General features: G+C 40.7%; 1 protein-coding gene across 1 annotated transcript in view; it reads right to left on the reverse strand.

Moving 5' to 3' along the window:
• The window catches only part of kiz (kizuna centrosomal protein), a 223,407-nt gene extending 201,520 nt beyond the window's left edge, over positions 1-21,887 (reverse strand). The window contains exon 1 of the mRNA XM_073051369.1: positions 21,756-21,887. Coding sequence (XP_072907470.1) covers positions 21,756-21,820 — 65 coding nt within the window. The 5' untranslated portion in view covers positions 21,821-21,887. The remainder of the gene's footprint in view (positions 1-21,755) is intronic.
• Between the last annotated feature and the right edge of the window lie 1,745 nt (positions 21,888-23,632).

Genomic DNA, 23,632 nt, shown 5'->3' on the forward strand with positions numbered 1-23,632 from the left:
TGAAGAAAACAAACCATGTATTTATTCAAAATAAATGGCTGAAGTACTATTTGAAAATCAATGCAGATTTAACCAGGACCATTAACCTATACAGCTGTAATTTGGATATTTATAACACCCATCCAAGATAAATACTCCCATGACTGACGGAATCACATTTGGAAAAGCAAAAGGAGATTTTACACAAGGTAATTAGATTAATTTCAATAAGACTATTTAGAACATCCTCTCCTGTTTTACAACCTTTGATGTTTGAACAAATACAATGAAATATTGTGAACTCCACAGCAATGTGAAAGTGTGACACAATTTTTTGACAATCCAGTTCTTTAAACCACCACTTGACAAAATTCAATAATCTTTGTAATCATCTTTATTTATTATGAATTTCTCAAAACAAAACAAAAATAATGCATTCAGCGCAATTCAGATTACAAGTGAAGCATTGCTAAACAGTGATATTGCAAATCATGCCTGAATTAATTCTATCATCATGACTAAAACAAGCAAAAACACCAATCTCCTTCTAGCTTATACTCCTTCCCCTCCCCCACATTCTTACTCTGGCTTCTCCCTTCCTCTCCAGTACTAATGAAGAGTCTCAACCCAAAACATCAACAGTTTATTCCTCTCCATTGATGCTGCTTGACCTGATGAGTTCCTCCAGCATTTTGTGTTGCTCTGGATCTCCAGCTTCTGCAGACTCTCTTGTGTTTACAGATCTTTATTTGCACAGTATTTCTATCAAAGTATTTACAGGAATACTTTCTCAGAAATAAAATTATAGAGCAACATATTGTTAGAAAAAAGATGCCAAGGTTCTTTAAAGGAACATTGTTAAACAAAACTTGCCACAGTTCATAAAAATAGTTCAGAAGAGAATCTAAAGTAGGTTTTAAGCAACTTATCAGAGGAGGAGAGAGAAGTTAAGTGGCAGAAAGATTAACAAAGTCTAGAATCTATGGTCCAAGGTTTAACTACTTGGTTCCACATATGGAACATACACTAATAAGGTGATTCTTTATAATACTACAAGAACAAAATCAGAAAATTTTGCAAAGGAAAATGCACAAGTCCCTAGACAGATATAATGGACATCACATAGTATGAGTTGTCAATAAGTAGTTGCTGATTGGGTGAAATGACCTCAGATATTGCATTTCAAGGCAAGCAGTATGTACTATTGCCAAATTATTATACCTTTAATACATTGTAAATGGGATATTTGTTTTACTGTACTGCAAAAAGATTACATCTGTACATTTGTAGGAACTGATTACAATCTTTACAGTCAAGTGGTGATATTATTATTTTTATCAAACAAACGATAGTGAAATGCTTTCACTCCTTCATACTTAGATTGTATAGTATTGACCAGTACTGTCTATTAACTATCATTCTTGGTCTGCAGGAACAGCCTAAGATTTGCATGTACTGTTGTCGTGAGCATGTCTTTAACATACTAATCAGCTACCATGGAATTTTCTTTCAAATTAACTAATACACTGAGTTCTCTGTAATGTTATTAAATTTAACCAGTAATTTGTTATCAACAGCCTTATGAGAGGATGGTATGGATCGGTTGTAGCTGACTGCCAGTATGCAGGAGACATACAGAAATGTGCAGTGGTGACAAACTGACTCTTATGCTCCACGTAGTGCCAAGGAGAAGAGTCCTTGCAGCCGTGGCAAAAATGTATACAGTCGGCCCTCCTCATCCGCGAGGGATTGGTTCCGGGACCCCTTGCGGATACCAAAAAACGCGGATGCACAAGTCTTTTATTCAACCTGTCTCAATACGGTGGACCTTAGGACCCAGCAGAACCCCGGACCTTATTTAACCTGTCTCAGTGCGGTGGACATTAGGACTCGGCGGCAGAGCTCTGAATCCGCAGTGTTTCTGTTCACGAAAATAATCACAATCATGATTGAAAATAAAGTGGAAATAATAAAGCAATCAGAAAGAGGTGAAACACTATCGGTCATTGGAAAAGCGTTAGGCTACAGTCGGTCAACGATCGGAACAATTTTAAGGGATAAAGTGAGAAAGGCCCTGCCCCGATGAAAGCTACAATTACTACTAAGCAACGCAGTGGTTTAATTATTGGGCTTTGGGTTTTTGATCCTCCACATCAACCCGGCACGGATGGAGAGCACGCTCGGGAGCGATCTGTCACTGGATCAAACTCGGGAACTTCTGTTCCCGAGCCCGGCGCTGAAATATATGTTTTTTAAGTGTTTTATATGCATAGAAAGGTAAGATATATACTATATACTAAGACAAACGTTTGACTAACTGACGCTAAATAATACCAGATGTACCTGTTCCGGCTTACTTAGTAAGAGAACTTCCATTTTTTTCGATTCCCAATCCACGATAACAGACGCACATCCTCCCGTATACTTTAAATCATCTCTAGATTACTTATAATACCTAATACAATGTAAATGCTATGTAAAATAGTTGTTATACTGCATTGTTTAGGGAATAATGACAAGAAAAAAAAGTCTGGACATGCTCAAACAACAAGCACTGGAAGAGCACTTCCGGGATTCTCAATTCCCAGCTGGTTGAATTTGCACATGCGGAACCCATGGATAAGGAGGGCCAACTGTACTGATCACAGTGTTGGCTTCAAACTTGCACTGTGCCTTTACTCTTTCTCTCAATTAAGCAGTGAGACAGAACTAAAACTCAGTTGCAGCACCACAGTGAACTACAGGAACAAAAACCACAAAATGATGAGTCCTCTTTGGGCAACACCCACCTGATGACAAGGACTCCAGGTAATGGGTGGCAGTTCTGCAAAAGAGAACCCATGGCAGATCTCCCTTACTGCTTGAGATGTACGTGATCCCTGCCAAACCTTTCACTATATTCTTTAATAGTGTGATTTCATTCTCATGGTCAAGGTGAAACAAAGGCCGGTAGGTGCTGCTTGCCTTTGCAATTGGGCCCTGGGTACTATCTTGGTACGACCCACCCACTTTATGCAATACGTATAACAGAGGACGTTGCAATCAGTACTTTAGATTCACATCGGAAAGAAATATCGATGGGTGTAATTTCAAAGGTGCAACTTTGTGAAAAATCTGTTTTGTTTTACATTTAGTCAACTTTGTAAACAATTACATTGTATGTTATGTTCCCAGGCCATATTGATTTGGATATTTCTAGATCTGTTTTGCAATCTAAGGTGTGTTAGCTGGTCTATGCTTAAACTGTGCTAGGACTAAGATGGGAAGTAAGGGACAAAAACAACCTGGACTGTTTCTGATAAAGGGTCTTGGCCTGAAAGATCAACTGTTTACTCTTTTCCATAGATGCTGCCTGGCCTGTTGAGTTCCTCCAGCATTTTGTGTGTATTACTTTGATTTCCAGCATCTGCAGATTTTCTCTTGTTCATGATGACTATCTGCTCATCACTTTTCCAATGATCACTAACTCTTACATGCATACTGGAACAGCTATGATGTCTCAATGATTTGTAGTGCCTGAATCAATGAACATGTAACCTGAAAAGAGAAAAAAATTGCTGCAAAATAGTAACTGCATTCATATTTAAAGTTATGTGATTGTATCAAAGTTTTAATTAGACACATATATTCCATCCCATATTTTACTACATTTTTTGAGATAGTGATTTAGATGCATATCATATTTTTTTTACTGAGTTAAGTATTGTATGTTATTAGTTTTGCTACAACAAGTGTATGGGACATTGGAAAAAAAGTTGAATTTCCCCATGGGGATGAATAAAGTATCTATCTATCTATCTATCTATCTATTTTCTTTAAAATGTATAAACTGCACATTGAGTTTCCTTTTTCTGATCTTTTTCTCTTAATTTCAAGTTACATGGACCACCTAACAAAGTCAAAACTTAAAAGCAAGCCTTCAATGAGGAGCAGGTGTAAAGGTTCAGTGAGAAGTTATCAGAGCTAAAAACTTTAAGAACATCTTAGAGGCAGGAAACAAGCCCCACAGCACCAAAAGCCTCTTCCATCATTCAATGAGATAACGGCTGATGAATTACTTCAGTGATGCTTTCTAGCACTTACTCAAGATCATCTGATTCCCTGAATATCTAAAAACTATTCACTTTTAGAATATACTCAGCTTTCAGAGTCCTCTGGGTTAGAGAATTCCAAAGTACTTTCTGTATAAATATCTCTCTTCATTGTCTTGAAAGGCAACCCAATATTTTGGCATTGATCCCAGTGCCCAACACCCCAGCTGTGGAAGCATCATCACTATAATTATCATGTGAAGCCCTATTGGAATTTTACTTTTTGCAACATGTAATCATCTGGACAAGCACTTGATTCATCAAGGGGAAAGGACTTATACCAAGTTCTGGTAAATGAGATTAGTATTGCTGGGTCATTACATGGTCAGCAATGAACATGGTGAGCTGAAGGACCAGCTACTGTGCTAGGTGATGCTAATTTTGTTTGTTTTAATGTGATCACCTCTCATTTTTCTAAATTATAAAAGGTATATACATAGTCTGGCTATCTGTCATCTAATGACAAACTTGCCATCCCCAAGAAACAATCTGTTAAAACTTAACTGCATTCACTCCAAATCCTTCCTTGCATAAAGAGTTGCAACCTGTATGCTATATTCCAAATGACATCTCAGTAATCAGGGCAAGATATCTCTACTCTTCTACAGAAACCAACTGTCAATACAGTCTAATTTTTTTCTGTTCATTCATATTTTCCTGTAACAAGATCCAAGTCCTTCTGAACAGCTATGTCTATCAACTTCCTCTACTTATTAAGAAAACACTTTACCTTCCTACTTTCATCTCCCAAAGTGGGTGATCTTGCATTTTTCCACATTATATTCCATCTCCCATGCCCTCACCAATTCACTTAGGCCGCCTACGTCTCCCTGAAGTTTCTCTACATCTTCTCCCAGTTGCATACTTGACAATGCAGCAAATCTATTTCCAACATCATTAAAATAATCAATGCAACAAAGTAATCAATTAATTGCTTGCTTCTTCTGAATATTTTTAAATCAGATATTAATTTTGGACGATATAAACTGTGAAAATATAAACATTGGGTTGCAGGTTGGCGATAAATACCAAGTTGTATGTATCATTCCTTAGTCATAAACTAGCTCATGAATGATTCCTCCACAATCAATTCTTCCCTCAAACGTACCTCTCCCATTTCACGCACACCTGCTCACACCCCATCCTCCCGCCACCCCACTAGGGATAGGGTTCCTCTTGTCCTTACCAACCACCCCACCAGCCTCCGTGTCCAACATATAATTCTTCGTAAATTCTGCCATCTCCAACGAGATCCCACCACCAAGCACATCTTTCCCTCCCCCCCCACTTTCTGCAGGGATCGCTCCCTATGCGACTCCCTTGTCCATTCATCTCCCCCACATCCCTTCCCACCAACCTCCCTCCTGGCACTTATCCTTGTAAGCAGAACAAGTGCTACACCTGCCCTTACACTTCCTCCCTCACCACCATTCAGGGCTCCAGACAGTGCTTCCAGGTGAGGCGACACTTCACCTGTGAATCTGCTGGGGTGATATACTGTGTCCGGTGCTCCCAGTGTGACCTTCTATATATTGGTGAGATCCGACACAGACTGGGAGACCATTTCACTGAACACCTACGCTTTGTCCGCCAGAAGAAGCAGGATCTCCCAGTGGCCACACATTTTAATTCCACATCCCATTCCAATATGTCAATCCATTGCCTTATCTACTGTCGAGAAGAAGCCACACTCAGGTTGGAGGAACAACACCTTATATTCCGTCTGGGTAGCCTCCAACCCGATGGCACGAACATTGATTTCTCTAACTTCTGTCCTATGATACTCCCCCTTCTTCAGCTGTGTATCCCTTTTGCCAATCAACTTCCCAGCTCTTAGCTTCATCCCTCCCCCTCCTGTCTTCTCCTATCGTTTCAGGTCGCCCCTCCCACTTTTAAATCTCTTACTATCTCTTTTCTCTGTTAGTCCTGACGAAGGGTCTCGACCAGAAACATCGACTGCGCTTCTTCCTATAGATGCTGTCTGGCCTGCTGCGTTCCACCAACATTCTGTGTGTGTTTCATGAAAGATTCATCATCTTTAAATTATTAGAATTGTTACTATATAACTTAGCATTTTCATTGAAACAGTAGTTGTATAATTAGTATTTTGAGCAGCAGTAAAAGTCAAGTTTATTCAACACAGGCACCCTGTATACCAATATGTTGTATATACAGTAGCATACAGTACATAGAGCTAATATTGGATATCATAAACTATTTCTGACCTGTAAACAAAACCTAAGGTAGAAAATATCAAACATGCAACTTAGCTGCACTCAACTTATAGAAATATGAATTGCTGAAGATTACATAGTAAAGCATGCACTTAAGTGCTACAATCGATCATATCATTTTTGGTCCCAATGCCATTCTTTGCCCGTCACTTATATGAGAGCCTATCTGCTAGATAATAAAAACCTGGATCCCCAATTGCAGACCAAGTAAGGTTAAACATCCTTTGAATTCCAAGACATACTTCAACTCTGCAGTTAAAGGATACTTGAGTAATGGTTTAAGTGGCCAAAGAGCACATGGTTTCCAGGAATACAGTCTGTGTTTCTTTGTCATGGCGGACCATCATCAAATTTGCAGAAAGGTTCAAGATTATTGTATGAAATGAGAGAATTTATTCCAGTGCATGTGTTTATAGTACTGAGGTCCAAATGAAGATTGCTTGTGGTTAAACCTTTAAACCAGCTTTCTTTTCTAAACTGCAGTCAGAATTCTATTTATGAAACAAAAGGGGCATTCCTGAAGTTTTCAATGAAAATTCATAAAGCAGAAAGGCTAGGCAAAATGTCATCAGCCATTTGGGTCTATTATATTATAGACACTCCATCAGCAAAGAAAGGCTAGCTACTCATTATAACAAACAAATAGCCTATTAAACTGAAGCCTGGTAACCCAGAATTAATTATGCTATCGCAATATTTTGTAAATTGAACATTGGTAAATAGAGGAAAGGCTGAATGACCCACCTTTTAACAACAGGTAGCCTTTAACACTTTTCCATTTAATTAAAATAACTACTCTTTTTACACTATAATCAATCGGAACAAAAATCTTCATTATCAATTAGCAAATCAAAACTAAGACTTCTGATTGAGGTCTTTTTAATCAGGTACTAATCCTCATTAAAAAGGCCCCAATTAGTTGAACCAAAAAAGCACCTGTCTGTGCTCTCACTGTATACAAACTTGTTTCATCATTGTATTTAATCAACATAAAATGACAACACATAACGTTTAATTTAATTGGGAAGCCTTTTGATATCTCGTGCAAATATATTATGGAGTTTTACCAAACCAGCATCTGTTTTTCTTCAATACTGAATCAGAGGACACAAATGGGAGATGACCATGGTCCTCAATTTTTTCTAAATATGATTCAGAATTTTCTGTAACAAATAATGAACAAAATCCAATATATATAATGTTAGCCACATTCTGTAATTTTAATTTATGGTGACAATTTCTTCTCTGCATTGGTTAATTACAGTGCCTATAAAAAGTATTCCCCACCCCCTGGAAGTTTTCATGTTTTATTGTTTTACAACACTAATTCACAGTAGATTTAATTCGGCTTTTTTTTGACACTGATCAGCAGTGTCTGACTCTTCCATATCAAAATGAAAACAGATCTCTACAAAGTAAACTAAATTAATTACAAATATAGAACACTAAATAATTAATTGCATAATTACTCACCCCTTTTAAGTCAGTATTTAGTAGATGCACCTTTAGCAGCAATTACAGCCTTGAGTCTGTGTGGATAGGTCTCTATCAGCTTTGCCATATGGACACTGCAATTTCTCCCCATTGGTCTTTACAAAACTGCTCAAGCATTGTCAGATTGCATGTGGATCATGAGTGAACAGCCCTTTTCAAGTCCAGCTGCAAATTCTCAATTGGATTGAGGTCTGGTCTCTGATTTGGCCACTCCAGGACATTAAATGTGTTGATTTTAAGCCATTCTTGTGTAGCTTTGGCTTTATGCTTGGGATCCCCACAGCATGATGCAGCCACCACCATGCTTCTCAGTAGGGACGGTGTGTTTTTGATATGTGCTGTCTGGCTTACGCCAAAAATAATCTGATGGTCAAAAAGCTCCATTTTGATTTCAACAGACCATGGAACCTTCGTCCAGCTGACTTCAATGTCTCCCATGTCTTCTGGTAAACCCCAGCCAAGATTTCACTTGAATTTTTTTTTTTTAAACAGTGTCTTTCTCTTTGCCACTCTCCCATAAAGCTGTGACTGATGAAGTTCCTGGGCAACAGTTGTTGTATGCGCAGTCTCTCCCATCTCAGCCACTGAAGCATGGAACTCCTTCAGAGTTGTCATCCGTCTCGGTGGCATCCCTCACTAGTCCCCTTATTGCACAGTCACTCAGTTTTTGAGGACAGTCTGCTCTAGGCAGATTTACAGCTGTGCCATATTCTTTCCATTTCTTGATGATTGACTTAACTGTACTCCAAGGGATACTCAGTGACTTGGAAATTTACTTGTATCCATCTCCTAACGTGCTTTTCAATAACCTTTTCGCGGAGTTGCTTACAGTGTTCTTTTGTCTTCATGGTGTAGTTTGTGCTAGGATACGGACTCTCCAGCAGTTGGATCTTCCAAATACAGGTGTATTTTTACTACAATCAATTAAAACACCTTAATCGCACACAGGTCTCCAAAAACAGATCTCCATTTAACTAATTATGTGACTTCTAAAATCAATTGGCTGCGCCAGTGATTATTTTGTGTTTTATATTTATAATTAATTTTTATCACTTTGTAGAGATCTGTTTTCACCTTGACATGAGTCTTTTTCTGTTGATCAGTGTCCAAAAAAGGCAAATTTAATCCATTGTGATTCAACATTGTAAAACAATAAAACATGAAAACTTCCGGGGGGGGGGGGGGTTGAATACTTTTTAATAGACACTGTATTTGGCATCTGCAATAAAAATTGTATATATGTTGGGTTCAACTTTTGTCAGTTACTGCTCATCTTGCAAGGAAAGGGAAAATGGTTAAATCTCGAAAATCTGTTGATCAAAACTGAGAACCTGAATTCTGTTTCAATCAAGGAAACATTCAACATTTGTTCACTAATTTACCTTTCTATTAGACTTTAAATTTGAGATATTTGCATTTTAGCTAGTAGATTTCCAAAGCCCAAGTGAATCTGAATACCCCTCCGGAACAATAATTATCATTCTGTTTCCAACTGATTATTTTTAAGTTGAACTGAAGGTCACATTCAGAACGAAGTTACAAACTGATTGGCATATTAGTCTGTGACTCCTTGGTTGCTGAAGCAACACCATTATACTTGGATAGGAGGAATGGCCAGTATCTTAATAACTTGTACAAGTGACTGTAGTCAATAGCTTTAAACACTACAATTGATAGGAAACTCCACACAGTACTCATTAAAAAAAAGGCCTATTATTTCCACCCCATGGTTATGACACAAGTCTATTTTATCCGCATCAACTGTGTGCAAAGTGATTCTGACTAGTGAAGTAATCATCGGTTCCAAATGAATGGAGATAGTTGGCCAAGAATTAATAATCAGCACAAAGAATTTCAGGAGATAAAATATGATAATTATATTTAATATTATTATTATTATAAATATTCTCTATTTAGAATAACATTCTTTTTACGATTTTCTAAGAAAAACAACAGTTGATTTTCTGAGTAAAAATCAAAGTTACAGGCTGTCCATTAAAGGTCATAATAACATTTAGGATTTTCAGTTATTGACAATGAAGTTACACATTTCTAAAGCATACTGCCTCATTTTAATTGAAGTCATGATTGCGTGAACTTGAAATTAGTCAAGGGATCTACCACCTACAAAAAATGTATCTTTCTTTAATCACTGCACAAGTGTAAAAATAGAATTGCAGATATAGTTTATTTCCAGCATTTTATGCTTTTTGTTTCAGATTTGCTGTATTTAACCTTTGGTATTAATGGATTGATTTGTTTTTTTCAAAGATATAATGTATTTCAAAGTTCAGTAATCCTCCATGGTTTATCTAAAATGGAAAAGTCAGTTTAAGATTTTACAAATATTATATCATTCTTTTTGTTAATAAAAATTGCCCTGAATTGGAAGGGGCAACTTAAACAGTAAATGTGTATGTAGATCACAATCACAACCAGGATCATTATCACTGACATACATTGTGAAATTTGTTGTTTTACTGCAGCAGTAGCGTGCAAAAGATAAAATATACTATAAATGCCTATTGTGCTATTCCACACCCTCACTTCAGGAAGTCTGATCACCTGGCTATACTTCTATTCCCTGAGTATAGGCAGAGACTGAAAACTGCAGCACCAGTAGTGAGGACTAAGAAAGTTTGGACAAGGGAAGCACAGGAGCGCTTACAGGACTGTTTTGAATTAGTGGACTGGACTGTATTCAGGGATTCATCTTTAAACCTGGATGAGTATGCTGTAGATGTTACCGACTTCATCAAAACCTGTGTGGATGAGTGTGTGCCTACAAAGACTTATCGTTCCCAAACCAAAAAAGTTACAGAAACTGGTCCTCTGTACCTCCCTCTGCAATTGGATACTCGACTTCCTAACTGAAAGACCACAATATGTGCGAATTGGTGATAACATCTCTTCGTTGATGATCAACACTGGTGCCCCTCTGGGGTGTGTGCTTAGCCCACTGCATTACTCTCTCTATACCTATGACTGTGTGGCTAGGCATAACTCAAATACCATCTATAAATTTGCTGATGATTCAACTATTGTTGGTAGAATCTCGATGGTGATAAGAGGACGTACAGGAGTGAGATATGCCAACTAGTGGAGTGGTGTTGCAGCAAGAACCTGGCACTCAACGTCAGTAAGACGAAAGAGCTAATTGTGGACTTCAGGAAGGGTAAGATGAAGGAACACATACCAATCCTCATAGTGGGATCAGAAATAGAGAGCGTGAGCAGTTTCAAGTTCCTGGGTGTCAAGATCTCTGAGGATTTAACCTGGTCCCAGCATATCAATGCAGTTATAAAGAAGGGATGACAGAAACTGTACTGCATGAGGAGTTTGAAGAGATTTGGAATGTCAACAAATACACTCAAAAACTTCTATAAGGGTGCCATCTGACAGGCTGCATCATTATCTGGTATGAGGGGAGGTGGGGGGTGCTACTGAACAGGACCAAAAAAAGCTGCAGAGGGTTGTGAGTTTGGTCAGCTCCATCTTGGGTACTCACCTACAAAGTACCCAGGACATCTTCAAGGGGCAGTGTCTTAGAAAGGTAGCGTCCATTATTAAGGACCTTCAGCACCCAGGGCATGCCCTTTTCTCACTGTTACCATCAGGTAGGAGGTACAGAAACCTGAAGGCACACACTCAACGATTCAGTAACAGCTTCTTCCTCTCTGCCATCTGATTCCTAAATGGACATTGAATCCGTGAACGCTATCTCACTTTTTTTATATATTACTTCGGTTTTTTGCATGATTTTTCATCTATTCAATACATATACCATAACTTAATTTACTAATTGATGGTGTTGAACGCTGAATTGTAATCTATAAACAGCAGCCTGATGTAGGTATTTTCTTTATTTACTTATTGAGATACAGCACAGAATAGGCCCTTCTGGCCCTTCAAGCTGCATTGGCCAGTAACCCCCAATTTAATCATAGCCTAATCACAGGACAATTACAACTTACAATTCACAGGACAAATTAACCTACCAACCAGTAGAACTTTGGACTGTGGGAAGAAACCCAAATGATCACAGTCACGGAGAAAACTTACAAACTCATTAAGTCCGAGTGGCCCAAGGCCAATTGGAGAGCCAGGGAGATTGTGGTGATATGCAAATTACAGGTCCTTGCATATGAAAGAGCCATCGAACTCCTGGACCAGGTTCACTCACCGCTATACTGAACAGGCTCCAGATCTGTGGACTCATTTTCAGGGACTCTGTGGTTCATGTTCTGTGTATATTGTTTGTTTACTTTTTTGTTGTTTGCATGATTTGATTTTTTTTTTGCACATTGCATGCTTGTTGGACTTAGTTGTGTGGCTCTTTCTGTGGATTCTATTCCACTGTGTTTCTTTGTTTTGAGGCTGCCTACGAGAAAATGAATGTCAATACTTGGATAGTAAATATATTTGAACTTTTTTTAAGAGTCATGATTATCCTCCTAGAACATTTCTCACAGAAAATACGATTTCAATTGGGTAATAGTCGTTCAGGCAACTCATTCTGCTCTTCTTGGGCACTGGTATGCTTGATGCCCTTTTGAAGCAGGTAGGAACCTCTAACTGCAGCAGTGAGATATTGAAGATGTTCTTGAACACTCCAGCCAGTTGGCTGGCACAGCTTTTCAGTGCCCTGCCAGCTACACTAAAAGGGCCTGATGCCTTGTGATGATATACAAGATTCTCCTTCAATCAGCACCAGAGTTTGTAGATTGACAAGTATTTAATGTCAACGAAAAGCACTCTGTAAACACTGCAGCAAGAAGTCAACCCGAGTTATATATTAATGTCCTTGAAAAGAGATTTCAGCCCACAACTTGACAACCAATGGAAGTGAAGTTCCATAATAATAACACGTCTGCGTAGATGTATCACAAAATAACTAACATACATAACATACATACATAACTAACATAGTTATTTTGTCAACTGTCTCAACAGGTAGTGTTTAATTTCTATTACCATATCAATATAACTATACAGTAATGCTATGGAAGTGTCCTTTCAAAAATATTTTGCACCAGAAACTGGTTAAGCCTGACTGAAAAAAACAGATAGGTTAGAATTAGAGAATTTCACATGAACAAAGAATTGTATTTCAAGCTATAAGTTCTAGTGTATAGTAACTTAACTTTGATTTCCTTTTCCTTGAGACAGTTAAATACTAATACTTGGTAAAGAGATCACTATTAACACAGCCTGGGCCATGATTATTAAGTGGGAAAGTCATTGCATTGACGCCCAATACATTATAAACTAAAGTCATCATTCCGCTTCCAGAAACTCCAGACTGCGGTCAACAAGAAATCTAGCTACCATTCCTCTTCCATAATTCTAATTTTGAAGCCACCATTGATTCTTACTTCATTTTAAAAGCGTAATTTATAAAAACATTAAGTATACAAACTGGTGAAATAGCTCACGAGCAGTAATTATGGAGTATTATCATTAAAATCAATAACCCTTGTATCAAAAAGTAAAATATCCATGATACTATGAGATGGCACAGAAAAAGGCAACTCTTTGCATGCAGCTCCAAAAGAAATCATCAAATAGTTTTGTTTTGAACTACGAACTACGTACTACAACTACAACAGTCACAACCATGGGTAATTCAGTAAGCAGCATCGTTTTAGGATTTTTTTTAATCCATCAATCCTCAAAATTAGCAGACCGCACTGCAGACTCAGGTCATGAGTTCAGATCCCTTTCAAGCGAAAGGAAACAAGGAAAGTGTGTTGGTCTGCAAGTAAGATTGAAACACAGAGTCCTAAAACCCCCACTACCTACTATCCCTGATGGCGAATGTAGTCTTTGGAAAATAAAACTGAAGACCTCAGAGCAAGATTGCAGTAGCAGAAGGACATCAGTTACTGCTGTATACTTTGTTTCACAGAAACATAGCTCACCCATACAATTTTGGACGCAGCACAAGCCCAAAGCCTTCACCATGCACTCCAAAGATTCCCTTAAAAGTAGAAGAGACAGAGAATGCTTCATGATTAACTCATCTTGGTGTACAGACATGGCGGTCTGTCTCAGTCCCACTCACCCAACCTGAAAAATCTAGCAGTCAAGTGGCAACCATTTATTTACCAAGGGAGTTTTCTGCCATCATCCTGGCAGCAGTGTTTTTTCCATCCCTGGCCAATGTCAAGCAGGCACTGGAGGAGCTGAGCACTGTGATCTGCAGTCACAAAACAGCACACCCCGACACTTTCATGATCATTGCAAGGAATTTCAACCAGGCCAGCTTGAAGAAATCTTTGAACAACGACCACCAACATATCACCTATAAACCAAAGGAGCCAACACACTTGACCACTGTTATACCACTAGCAAGAATGCTTACTGTGCCATCTCACGCCCACACTTAGAAAGTCCGATCACCTGGCTGTACTTCTAGTCCTGGCATATAGGCAGATATTAAAGACTGCAGCACCAGTGGTGAGGACAAAGAAGGTATGGTTAAGGGAAACAGAGAAGTGCTTACAATTCTGCTTTCAGTTGATGGACAGAACAATATTCAGGTGTTTATCTTTGAGTCTGAACGAATATGCCACAGTGCCACTGACTTCATCAAGACCTGTGTGGGTGAGCATGAGCCTTTGAATATACCAGGAATACCCAAACCACAAAGCTGTGGAAGGCCACCTTATGAGTGAAAAAAGAACTCCAGAAAAAAGTTAGAGACAAAATGGGATGGATGCCAGCTTTGGCAGGGTTTGAAGATCATTACTTCCAATAAGGCAAAAGCCAACATCATAAATGGCTATGATGCATCACTCCCAGATGAGCTCAATGTCTTTTATGCACGCTTTGAAAGGGAGAACAAAACTACACCTATCTGAATCCCTGTAACAACTGGTAATTCTGTGATCTCTCTGAGACCAATGACAGAACATCTTTCTAGAGGCGAGACCCTTGCAAATCGTCAAGCCCTGGTCAGTACTGACAACTTAAGCAAACAAATTGGCAGGAGTGTTCAAGGCAAGCACGAGGAAATCTGCAGATGCTGGAAATTCAAGCAACACACACAAAATGCTAGTGGAACACAGCAGGCCAGGCAGCATCTAGAGGAAGAAGTACAGTTGATGTTTCCAGCCGAGACCCTTCGTCAGGACTCACTGAAAGAAGAGATAGTATGAGATTTGAAAGTGGGAGGGGGAGGGGAGATCTGAAATGATAGGAGAAGACTAGGAGGGGTAGGAATGAAGCTAAGAGCTGAAAAGTTGATTGGCAAAAGGGATACACAACTGGAGAAGGGAAAGGGTCATGGGACAGGAGGCCTAGGGAGAAAGGAAGGGGGAGGGGAGCACCAGAGGGAGATGGAGAACAGGCAAAGAGTGATAGTGAGAGGGACAGAGAGAAAAAAAAGGGGAAAACATAATAAATAGATAGATAGATAGATAGATAAATAAATAAATAAATAAATAGATAAATAAGGGATAGGGTAAGAAGGGGAGGAGGGGCATTAACAGAAGTTAGAGAAATCAATGTTCGAGGACCTATTTAATCTCATTGTTGTAATCAGAGGTCCTCACCTGCTTCAAAAGGGCAGCAATTATACCAGTGTCCAAGATAGGGTGAGCTGCCTCAATGACTATCACCAGTTACACTGCCATCTACTGTAATGAAGTGTTTTAAGAGATAGGCCACGGCCAGAATCAGCTCCAGGACCTGGATCTGCTGCAGTTTGTACTACTGTCACAACAGGTTTCCACCGAATGCAATCTCTCTGACTTGTCACTTGGCCTTGCATCACCTGGACAATAGCAATATCTACATCAGGCTGCTGTTTATTCATTACAGTTCAGCATTCAACACCATCATACCATCATTACGAATACCATCACTTCAAACGTGGGCCTCTGTACCTCCCTCATTAAGAGACCAGTCAGTGTGGATTGGAAATAACATCTCCTCCCAACTGACAATTGACACTGGTGCACTCCAAGGAAGCATGCTTAGCTCACTGTTCTACTCTCTCTACACCCATGACTGTGTGGCTAGACACAGCAAACACCACCTATAAATTTACCGATGGCACAACTATTGGCAGAATTTCAGATGGTGATAAGGAGGGAGGCGTACAAGACTGAGATTGATCATCTAGTTGAGTGATTATATTGTAATTAGCTTAGATTAATGCTGAATCATTGACAACAAATTTGGAATTTCTCATTAAGTTAGCCTTCTATAAAAATCTAAATGGAGAGGTCAGTTTTCATGGTATACAGTGAAATTCACTGCCATTGCTACTACAAAATCAAGATACTACACACACACACACTTGAAGTAATTTACACTCTTGAACTTTGGCAATCAACACTATCCTCAACTCGAAACTCATCATTAAGCTGCAAGACCTGGGCCTCGATACCTCCCTGTGCAACTGGATCCTGGAGTTCCTTAGTGGCAGATCCCAGTCAGTATGGGTTGGCAACAACAGTTCCATAATCTTCATCAGCACAGGTGTACCACAAAGCAATGTGCTTAGTTCCCTGCTTTACTCTCTCCAATGCATGATTATTTTAAGTTTGTGAACAGCACCACATGTTGGCCAAATCTAAGAGGGCATACTGAAAAAAGACTGCCACAACAACCTTACACTCAACATCAGCAAAACCAAAGAGCTAATTATTGAGTACAGGAAGAAGCAGCTAGAGGTGCATGACTCAGGCTACGTCCACACTACACCGGATAAATCCGTAACTGAAGCATTTTCTCTTCGTTTTTACCCTCCATCCACACTAAAATGGCGTTTTTGTCCCCCGATAAAGGAGATTTTCAGAAATGCCCTCCAGAGTGTGTAATTTTGAAAATGCCGGATTAGGCAGAGCAGTGTGGACAGGGTAACTGGAAAAAACTAAAAACACTGTCATGACGTGCCGGAACAGATGGTGATGGCAGCGCACCATTTCATTATTTTCTTGAATGCAACCTAACAATTTCAGAACAGACGGTAACGAGACTGAAGCCAGGAGAGTTAGAAATGTACTCACCAAATACTTTGACCCATAACTTACTGAATAAATAAGTATACTCACTTTGCTCTGTTTTTTGTCCTTGCTCATATGAAGGTGGTTTATCTATTTATGCAAGTACTTCTCTGACAATAGATGTGTAACAGCCTAAAGTAACATTGTATGGAAATACAAGATAATACTGATGCAGACATATTTTATACATTTAACAAGGGGCTTTATTAACGCAACAGTGTTTGTCAGTTTTCCAATGTTCGTCGTCAGCCAGGTCATACTGTCCGTGAACTCCCTGTCGGTTGCCTCCATATGCTCCAGTATTTGTTTTGGTTTTAGTTTTAAGTCCTCCGGTGCAAGAGCCAACAGCTGTCTGTTGGTTAAGTTTTTCTAGTCTGTAACTGAACAAATGCGCACCAACTCTTTCACAGCGAGATTCAACACCAAACTTGTCACTTGTTTTCGATAGATGTGTCCTGTGCATGCGCAGTAGGAGGAGATTCACCAAAATATCCGTTTTAATGTGGACAGAGATATTTTTTTAAACGCCTATTGTGGATGCCTATCATTTTTACGCGAAATTGGCATTTTCAAAATTATCCGGTCTAGTGTGGACACAGCCTCAGACCTCATTAGGGGATAGGAGGTAGAGAGTATCAATAGCTTTAAATTCCTTGGCATTAGCATATCAAAGGATTAGACCTGGGACCAGCATAAAGACGACAAGACAGTGCCTCTACTTTCTTAGAAGTCTGAATAGATTTGGCATGTAGATACATAGATAGATAGATAGATACTTTATTCATCCCCATGGGGAAATTCAACTTTTTTTTCCAATGTCCCATACACTTGTTGTAGCAAAACTAATTACATACAATACTTAACTCAGTAAAAAATATGATATGCATCTAAATCACTATCTCAAAAAGCATTAATAATAGCTTTTAAAAAGTTCTTAAGTCCTGGCGGTTGAATTGTAAAGCCTAATGGCATTGGGGAGTATTGACCTCTTCATCCTGTCTGAGGAGCATTGCATCGCTAGTAACCTGTCGCTGAAACTGCTTCTCTGTCTCTGGATGGTGCTATGTAGAGGATGTTCAGAGTTATCCATAATTGACCGTAGCCTACTCAGCGCCCTTCGCTCAGCTACCGATGTTAAACTCTCCAGTACTTTGCCCACGACAGAGCCCGCCTTCCTTACTAGCTTATTAAGACGTGAGGCGTCCCTCTTCTTAATGCTTCCTCCCCAACACGCCACCACAAAGAAGAGGGCGCTCTCCACAACTGACCTATAGAACATCTTCAGCATCTCACTACAGACATTGAATGACGCCAACCTTCTAAGGAAGTACAGTCGACTCTGTGCCTTCCTGCACAAGGCATCTGTGTTGGCAGTCCAGTCTAGCTTCTCGTCTAACTGTACTCCCAGATACTTGTAGGTCTTAACCTGCTCCACACATTCTCCATTAATGATCACTGGCTCCATATGAGGCCTAGATCTCCTAAAGTCCACCACCATCTCCTTGATATTGAGACGCAGGTAGTTTGAGTTGCACCATATCACAAAGTCCTGTATCAGTTTCCTATACTCCTCCTCCTGTCCATTCCTGACACACCCCACTATGGCCGCGTCATCAGCGAACTTCTGCACATGGCAGGACTCCGAGTTATATTGGAAGTCTGATGTGTACAGGGTGAACAGGACCGGAGAGAGTACGGTTCCCTGCGGCGCTCCTGTGCTGCTGATCACCGTGTCAGACCTACAGTCTCCCAACTGCACATACTGAGGTCTATCTGTCAAGTAGTCCACTATCCAATCCACCATGTGAGAGTCTACTCCCATCTCCGTTAGTTTGTGCCTTAAGATCTTGGGCTGGATGGTGTTAAAGGCACTAGAGAAGTCAAGGAATGTAATCCTCACAGCACAACTGACCCCCTCTAGGTGAGAGAGTGATTTGTGCAGCAAATACGTGATAGCATCCTCCACTCCCACCTTCTCCTTATACGCAAACTGAAGAGGATCCTGGGCGTGCCTGGTTTGTGGCCTCAGATTCTGTATTATCAGCCGCTCCATGGTCTTCATCACGTGCGACGTCAAGGCAACAGGTCTGAAGTCATTCAACTCTTTTGGTTGTGGTTTCTTCGGTACCGGGACAATACAGGATGTTTTCCACTGTCTGGGTACTCTTCTCTGCTCCAGGCTCATGTTGTAGATGCGCTGTAGTGGTTCTCCCAGCTCAGTCGCACAGGCCCTCAGTAATCGTGGGGAAACTCCATCTGGTCCAGCCGCCTTGCTGGTACAGATCTTCCTCAGTTGACCTTCCACCTGTGCAGCCGTAATCCTGGGCGTGGGCAAGGTCTCCTGTGAGTGGCTATTTTCCTGTGAGGGAAGTAAGCCTGGTGTGGATTTCTGCGGTGAGGATGAGATTGAGCTGTCGAACCTGTTGAAGAAGTTGTTCAGCTGGTTCGCTTTCTCCACATCTCCACTTATGTTTGCCCCCCGCTTTGCACCGCATCCGGTGATGATCTTCATCCCATCCCACACCTCCTTCATGCTTTTTTTCTGCAGCTTTTGTTCTAGCTTCCTCCTATACTGCTCCTTTGCCCCCCTTATCTGTACTCTGAGTTCCTTCTGAACTCTTTTAAGCTCCAACCGATCACCATCTTTAAAGGCCCTCTTCTTCTGGTTTAGGAGGCCTTTGATGTGACTAGTGATCCAGGGCTTATTATTGGGATAGCAGCGAACAGTTCTAACAGGGACAACGGCATCCACACAAAAGTTAATATAGTCCGTTGTGCATTCAGTGACCTCCTCAATGCCCCCACAGAGCCCCCCTTGCAGTACATCCCAGTTAGTAGTACCGAAGCAGTCTCTCAGGGCCTGTTCAGCTTCAGGAGTCCACTTCCTAAAAGAGCGTGTGGTAGTGGGATGCCTCATCACAATTGATTTATATCTGGGCTGTAACAAAACCAGGTTGTGATCAGCTTTCCCCAATGAAAGCAGTGGGGATGCACTATATGCCTCCTCTACGTTTGCATACAGTAGGTCAATAGTCCTATTACCCCTGGTGTAGCAATCCACGTACTGGGAGAAAGCAGGTAGTGTCTTGTCCAAAGTCACATGGTTGAAGTCCCCTGTAATTATCACCAGTGCCTCAGTTACAAAAAACCATTGATAAACTTTTAGAGATGCACATCGGAGAGTATCCTAAGTGGTTGTATCAGTCTGGTATAGAAACACCAATGTACAGGAAAGGAGAAGACTACAGAAGGTGGTAGACACAAAGTACACTGCAGATGCTGGGGTCAAAGCAATACACACAACACGCTGGAGGAACTCAGCAGGTCGGGTAGCATCCATGGAAACGAGCAGTCAACGTTTCAGGCCGAGACCCTTCGTCAGGACCGAAGTGGATAGATACAGTGGATACTGCCCAGTCCATCATAGGCAAAGCCACCTCCACCACTGAGTACATTTACATGAAATGCTGTCATAAGAAAGCAATATCCGTCATAAAGACTCCCACTATCCAGCCATGCTCTCTTCTATTAGGGCAGGAGGTACCAGATCCTTTGGTCCCACACACCAAGTTCGGGAATTTATTACCCTGCAACCTTTAAGCTCACTCACCACAACTTTGAACTGATTCTATCACCAACAGACTCAATTTCAAGGACTCTTTAGAACTCAAGTTCTCAGTAATCTTTATTTGCATAGTTTGTCTTCTTTTGCACATCGGTTGTTTGCCAGTCTTTGTTGCGTATGATTTTTTAATAAATTCTACTCTATTTCTTTATTTTTCCTGTAAATGCCTCCAAGAAAAAGAGCTTTAAGAGCATAATATGTATACACTTTGATAATGCATTTACTTTTAACTTGGTATACCCTTTAAGACATTGAATTGCAAAGATCGTCTTCTTAACATTCCCTCAGGATGACTAGCTTTCACATCCATTAGGAGCAGTCTTAATATGGGATGACTGTTGCAAACCAGCCATCACACTGTGACAGAAGAAGTGAGTGTTTGGTCCAATGTCAAGGAATTTTCAAAAATGTTGGTGACTGCTGCATTGCTTACAGTAAACACACATTCTAAGCATACAAAGATGCACTCTGTCCACATAAACACTCAATGCTACCTGTGTCCTCTCTTCCATTCTTGCCCCTCTCCACCAAGCTCCCACCCTGACAATTACTTCCTCAATCTTCCTACCTCTATCCCCTTTACCCTAAACGCTTCTCTCAGTTCTCTACTCCTCCCTCTCAGCTCCCGCCACTAACAATCCCCCCACGCTCCATTCCCATAGTCCATTGTTCACAGTGGTCCTTTATCCAGTTGCTGTTTCCCTTGCTACGCGGTCGCACTGGCAGAAAATATCGAAAGGGGTAAAAGAACTCAGGCACTCAGTGTTACTGTGATTCCTGTGTGCTCTCTCCAAAGTTCAGCTCTCCCTCCCCTAACAACATTGCCCTCCAAATGGTACTACCGCGTTGCTGTTTATGGGACCTTAGCCTACAAACAAAAAATGGGCCTTATTACACAAGTAAATCAAAAGGTTTAGAGGATTAAAGTGCTTTGAAAAGTCCTGAAATCGCCGCAGAATTTCCCCTTCTCACTCCCCATACTGGAAACTGTGAACGTGACCGGAACTTGGTGGCACCTCATCCCCACAATTCTCATCCTAACATTTCCCCGGTCTAGGGCTGGGTCTGCTCCTTTGCGGCGCTACCCCGTCCCACTTCATTTAATGTGTAACAACAAGGAAACCTTCAGTGGTGATCATATTACGGCCGGCAGAGAATCAAGTCAGTTGAACGATTTACAGCCACTCGAGCCTGTGGCTCCAGGGCGAGGCCTACGAGTGGAAACTGGCGCTGCGCCGCGGACCAGAAACGAAACCATCAACACCTCCCGACTCCAAACAGACAGTGGGCAGATCAGGACCTGAGGCGAGAGACTTACCTGGCGTGCAACTGCCGCTGAAGTTCACCCACCCTCTCCAGGAAGTCCGACTCGTTGGCCGCCATGTCCACTGCCGCCGCCGCTGCTGCTTGGCAACCATTACCGGGGCAACTGTGTGGCGCAGGCGCGCTGTCGCCCTCCCAGTGGGCCTAGGGTGTATGGTTCATTTACAGCACCCTCAACCCCTGACAAACTCCCAGCCTCCAGTCAGGGCTCTGGTGCTGGCATCGTCTTGTTACTATGCTGCTGAAACTCCAGTACTTTCATGCAGCACCAGGAAACGGTTCATAGCTGACGTGTTACAACCCGGAGGTCCAGGTCCCCTCTCCGGTGCAACCAATGTGTGAAAGTAAAATCCGAGTTCTTGGCCACCAAAATAGTAGGTACTTTGTGCTGCCGGATTAGGCCCTCTCGTGTGCACACAAAGATTATTCTCTACTACGAAGAGAAGCAGGAGAACTAATCACAGGTATTTTCAGCTGAAACGTAACCTCATAAAAAGCAACAGCTGAAGACCGTGCAACCCATCGGGGCTGCTCCACTGTTGCTCTGGCTATGATATATTGGACTGTGACATCAATAGCATGACTATCTTAATGTTGGTATGTTCCCTGAAACTGAAATCTAGTGTCATTGTAATATGAACGTGCTTGCAGTTCTAGTAAACAAATTTCCCTGTCCTGGTCTGAGTAAGTTCTATGCTACCACAACATCACACCTGAGATAGATGACACTACAGTTCTGTGTAATCTGATATTTGTCTTCAATTCAATTTTCCTGGCCAGTCCCCTACAGTACAAAAATATATCTTCGATTTGCAAGTATTTAATGACTCAACTGTGTTGAATAACAATTAGAACGGAGATGAGGAGGAATTTCTTTAGCCAGAGAGTGATAAATCTGTGGATTTCATTGGCCACAGGTAGCTGTGGAAGCCAAGTCTTTATGTATATTTAAAGCAGAGGTTGATAGATTATTGACTGATCAGGGCATGAAAGGAATGGGGATGGGGGCAAGAGATTGGGGCTGAGAGGAAAAATGGATCAGTCATGATGAAATGGCAGAGCAGACTCAATGGGCCAAATGGCGTAATTCTGCTCTTCTGGTCTTAATTACAAGAAGTCATACTTTAAGAGAATAAATTCCTCCTCATCAGTCTTAAGTGTTCAATGCATTCAGGTACAATAAAAACATTTAAAAGTCACTTGGACAGATAAATGGATGGGAAAGGGGCAAATGGAAACAGGTCAGGTAGATATTCTGGGTGGCATGGACAAGTTGGGCTGAAGGACGCGTCCATTTTGTATTATTCTACGGTTCTAATCCTTTACTCTGAGGCAATGCCCTTGATTCTAGTCACTTCCATCAGTGGATACATCCTCGCAACATTCACCGTATCAAACTCTCTCATAATTAATAGTTCTGATTTGATCACATCCTTCATCTGAACACCAGGGAGTTAAGGTCCATTCTGCTCACTTTTCATAGAAATAACACTCTCATCCCAATTAACAATCTGGTCACCATCATTGCAGCTATTCTACAATGAGAAGAATCTATCTTAAACAAGGGAAGTAAAATTATGCACACTATTTTAAATGTGGTCTTACTATTCTAAAAGTGGTGGCAAAATCCTTTACTTCATTCTCCCATGCAATAAAAGGCCGATATTTGAGATAACCATATTGTCGTTTGTCAGACTTGCTGTAGGAAGTTGGTACAATTTCTATGTTAAATCAGTGACCACCGCTCTGAAGTACCATAAAATGCACATTTTTTCAACACCTTGAGCCCTCATCAGGTAATAAAATATATTGTACTGGGGCAAGATATTCTCCTTTTTTCCTAATGGTAAAGAGAAAAAAAATGATTGGTAA

This window comes from Hemitrygon akajei, chromosome 7 (genome assembly GCF_048418815.1).
Source record: "Hemitrygon akajei chromosome 7, sHemAka1.3, whole genome shotgun sequence".
NCBI lineage: Eukaryota > Metazoa > Chordata > Chondrichthyes > Myliobatiformes > Dasyatidae > Hemitrygon > Hemitrygon akajei.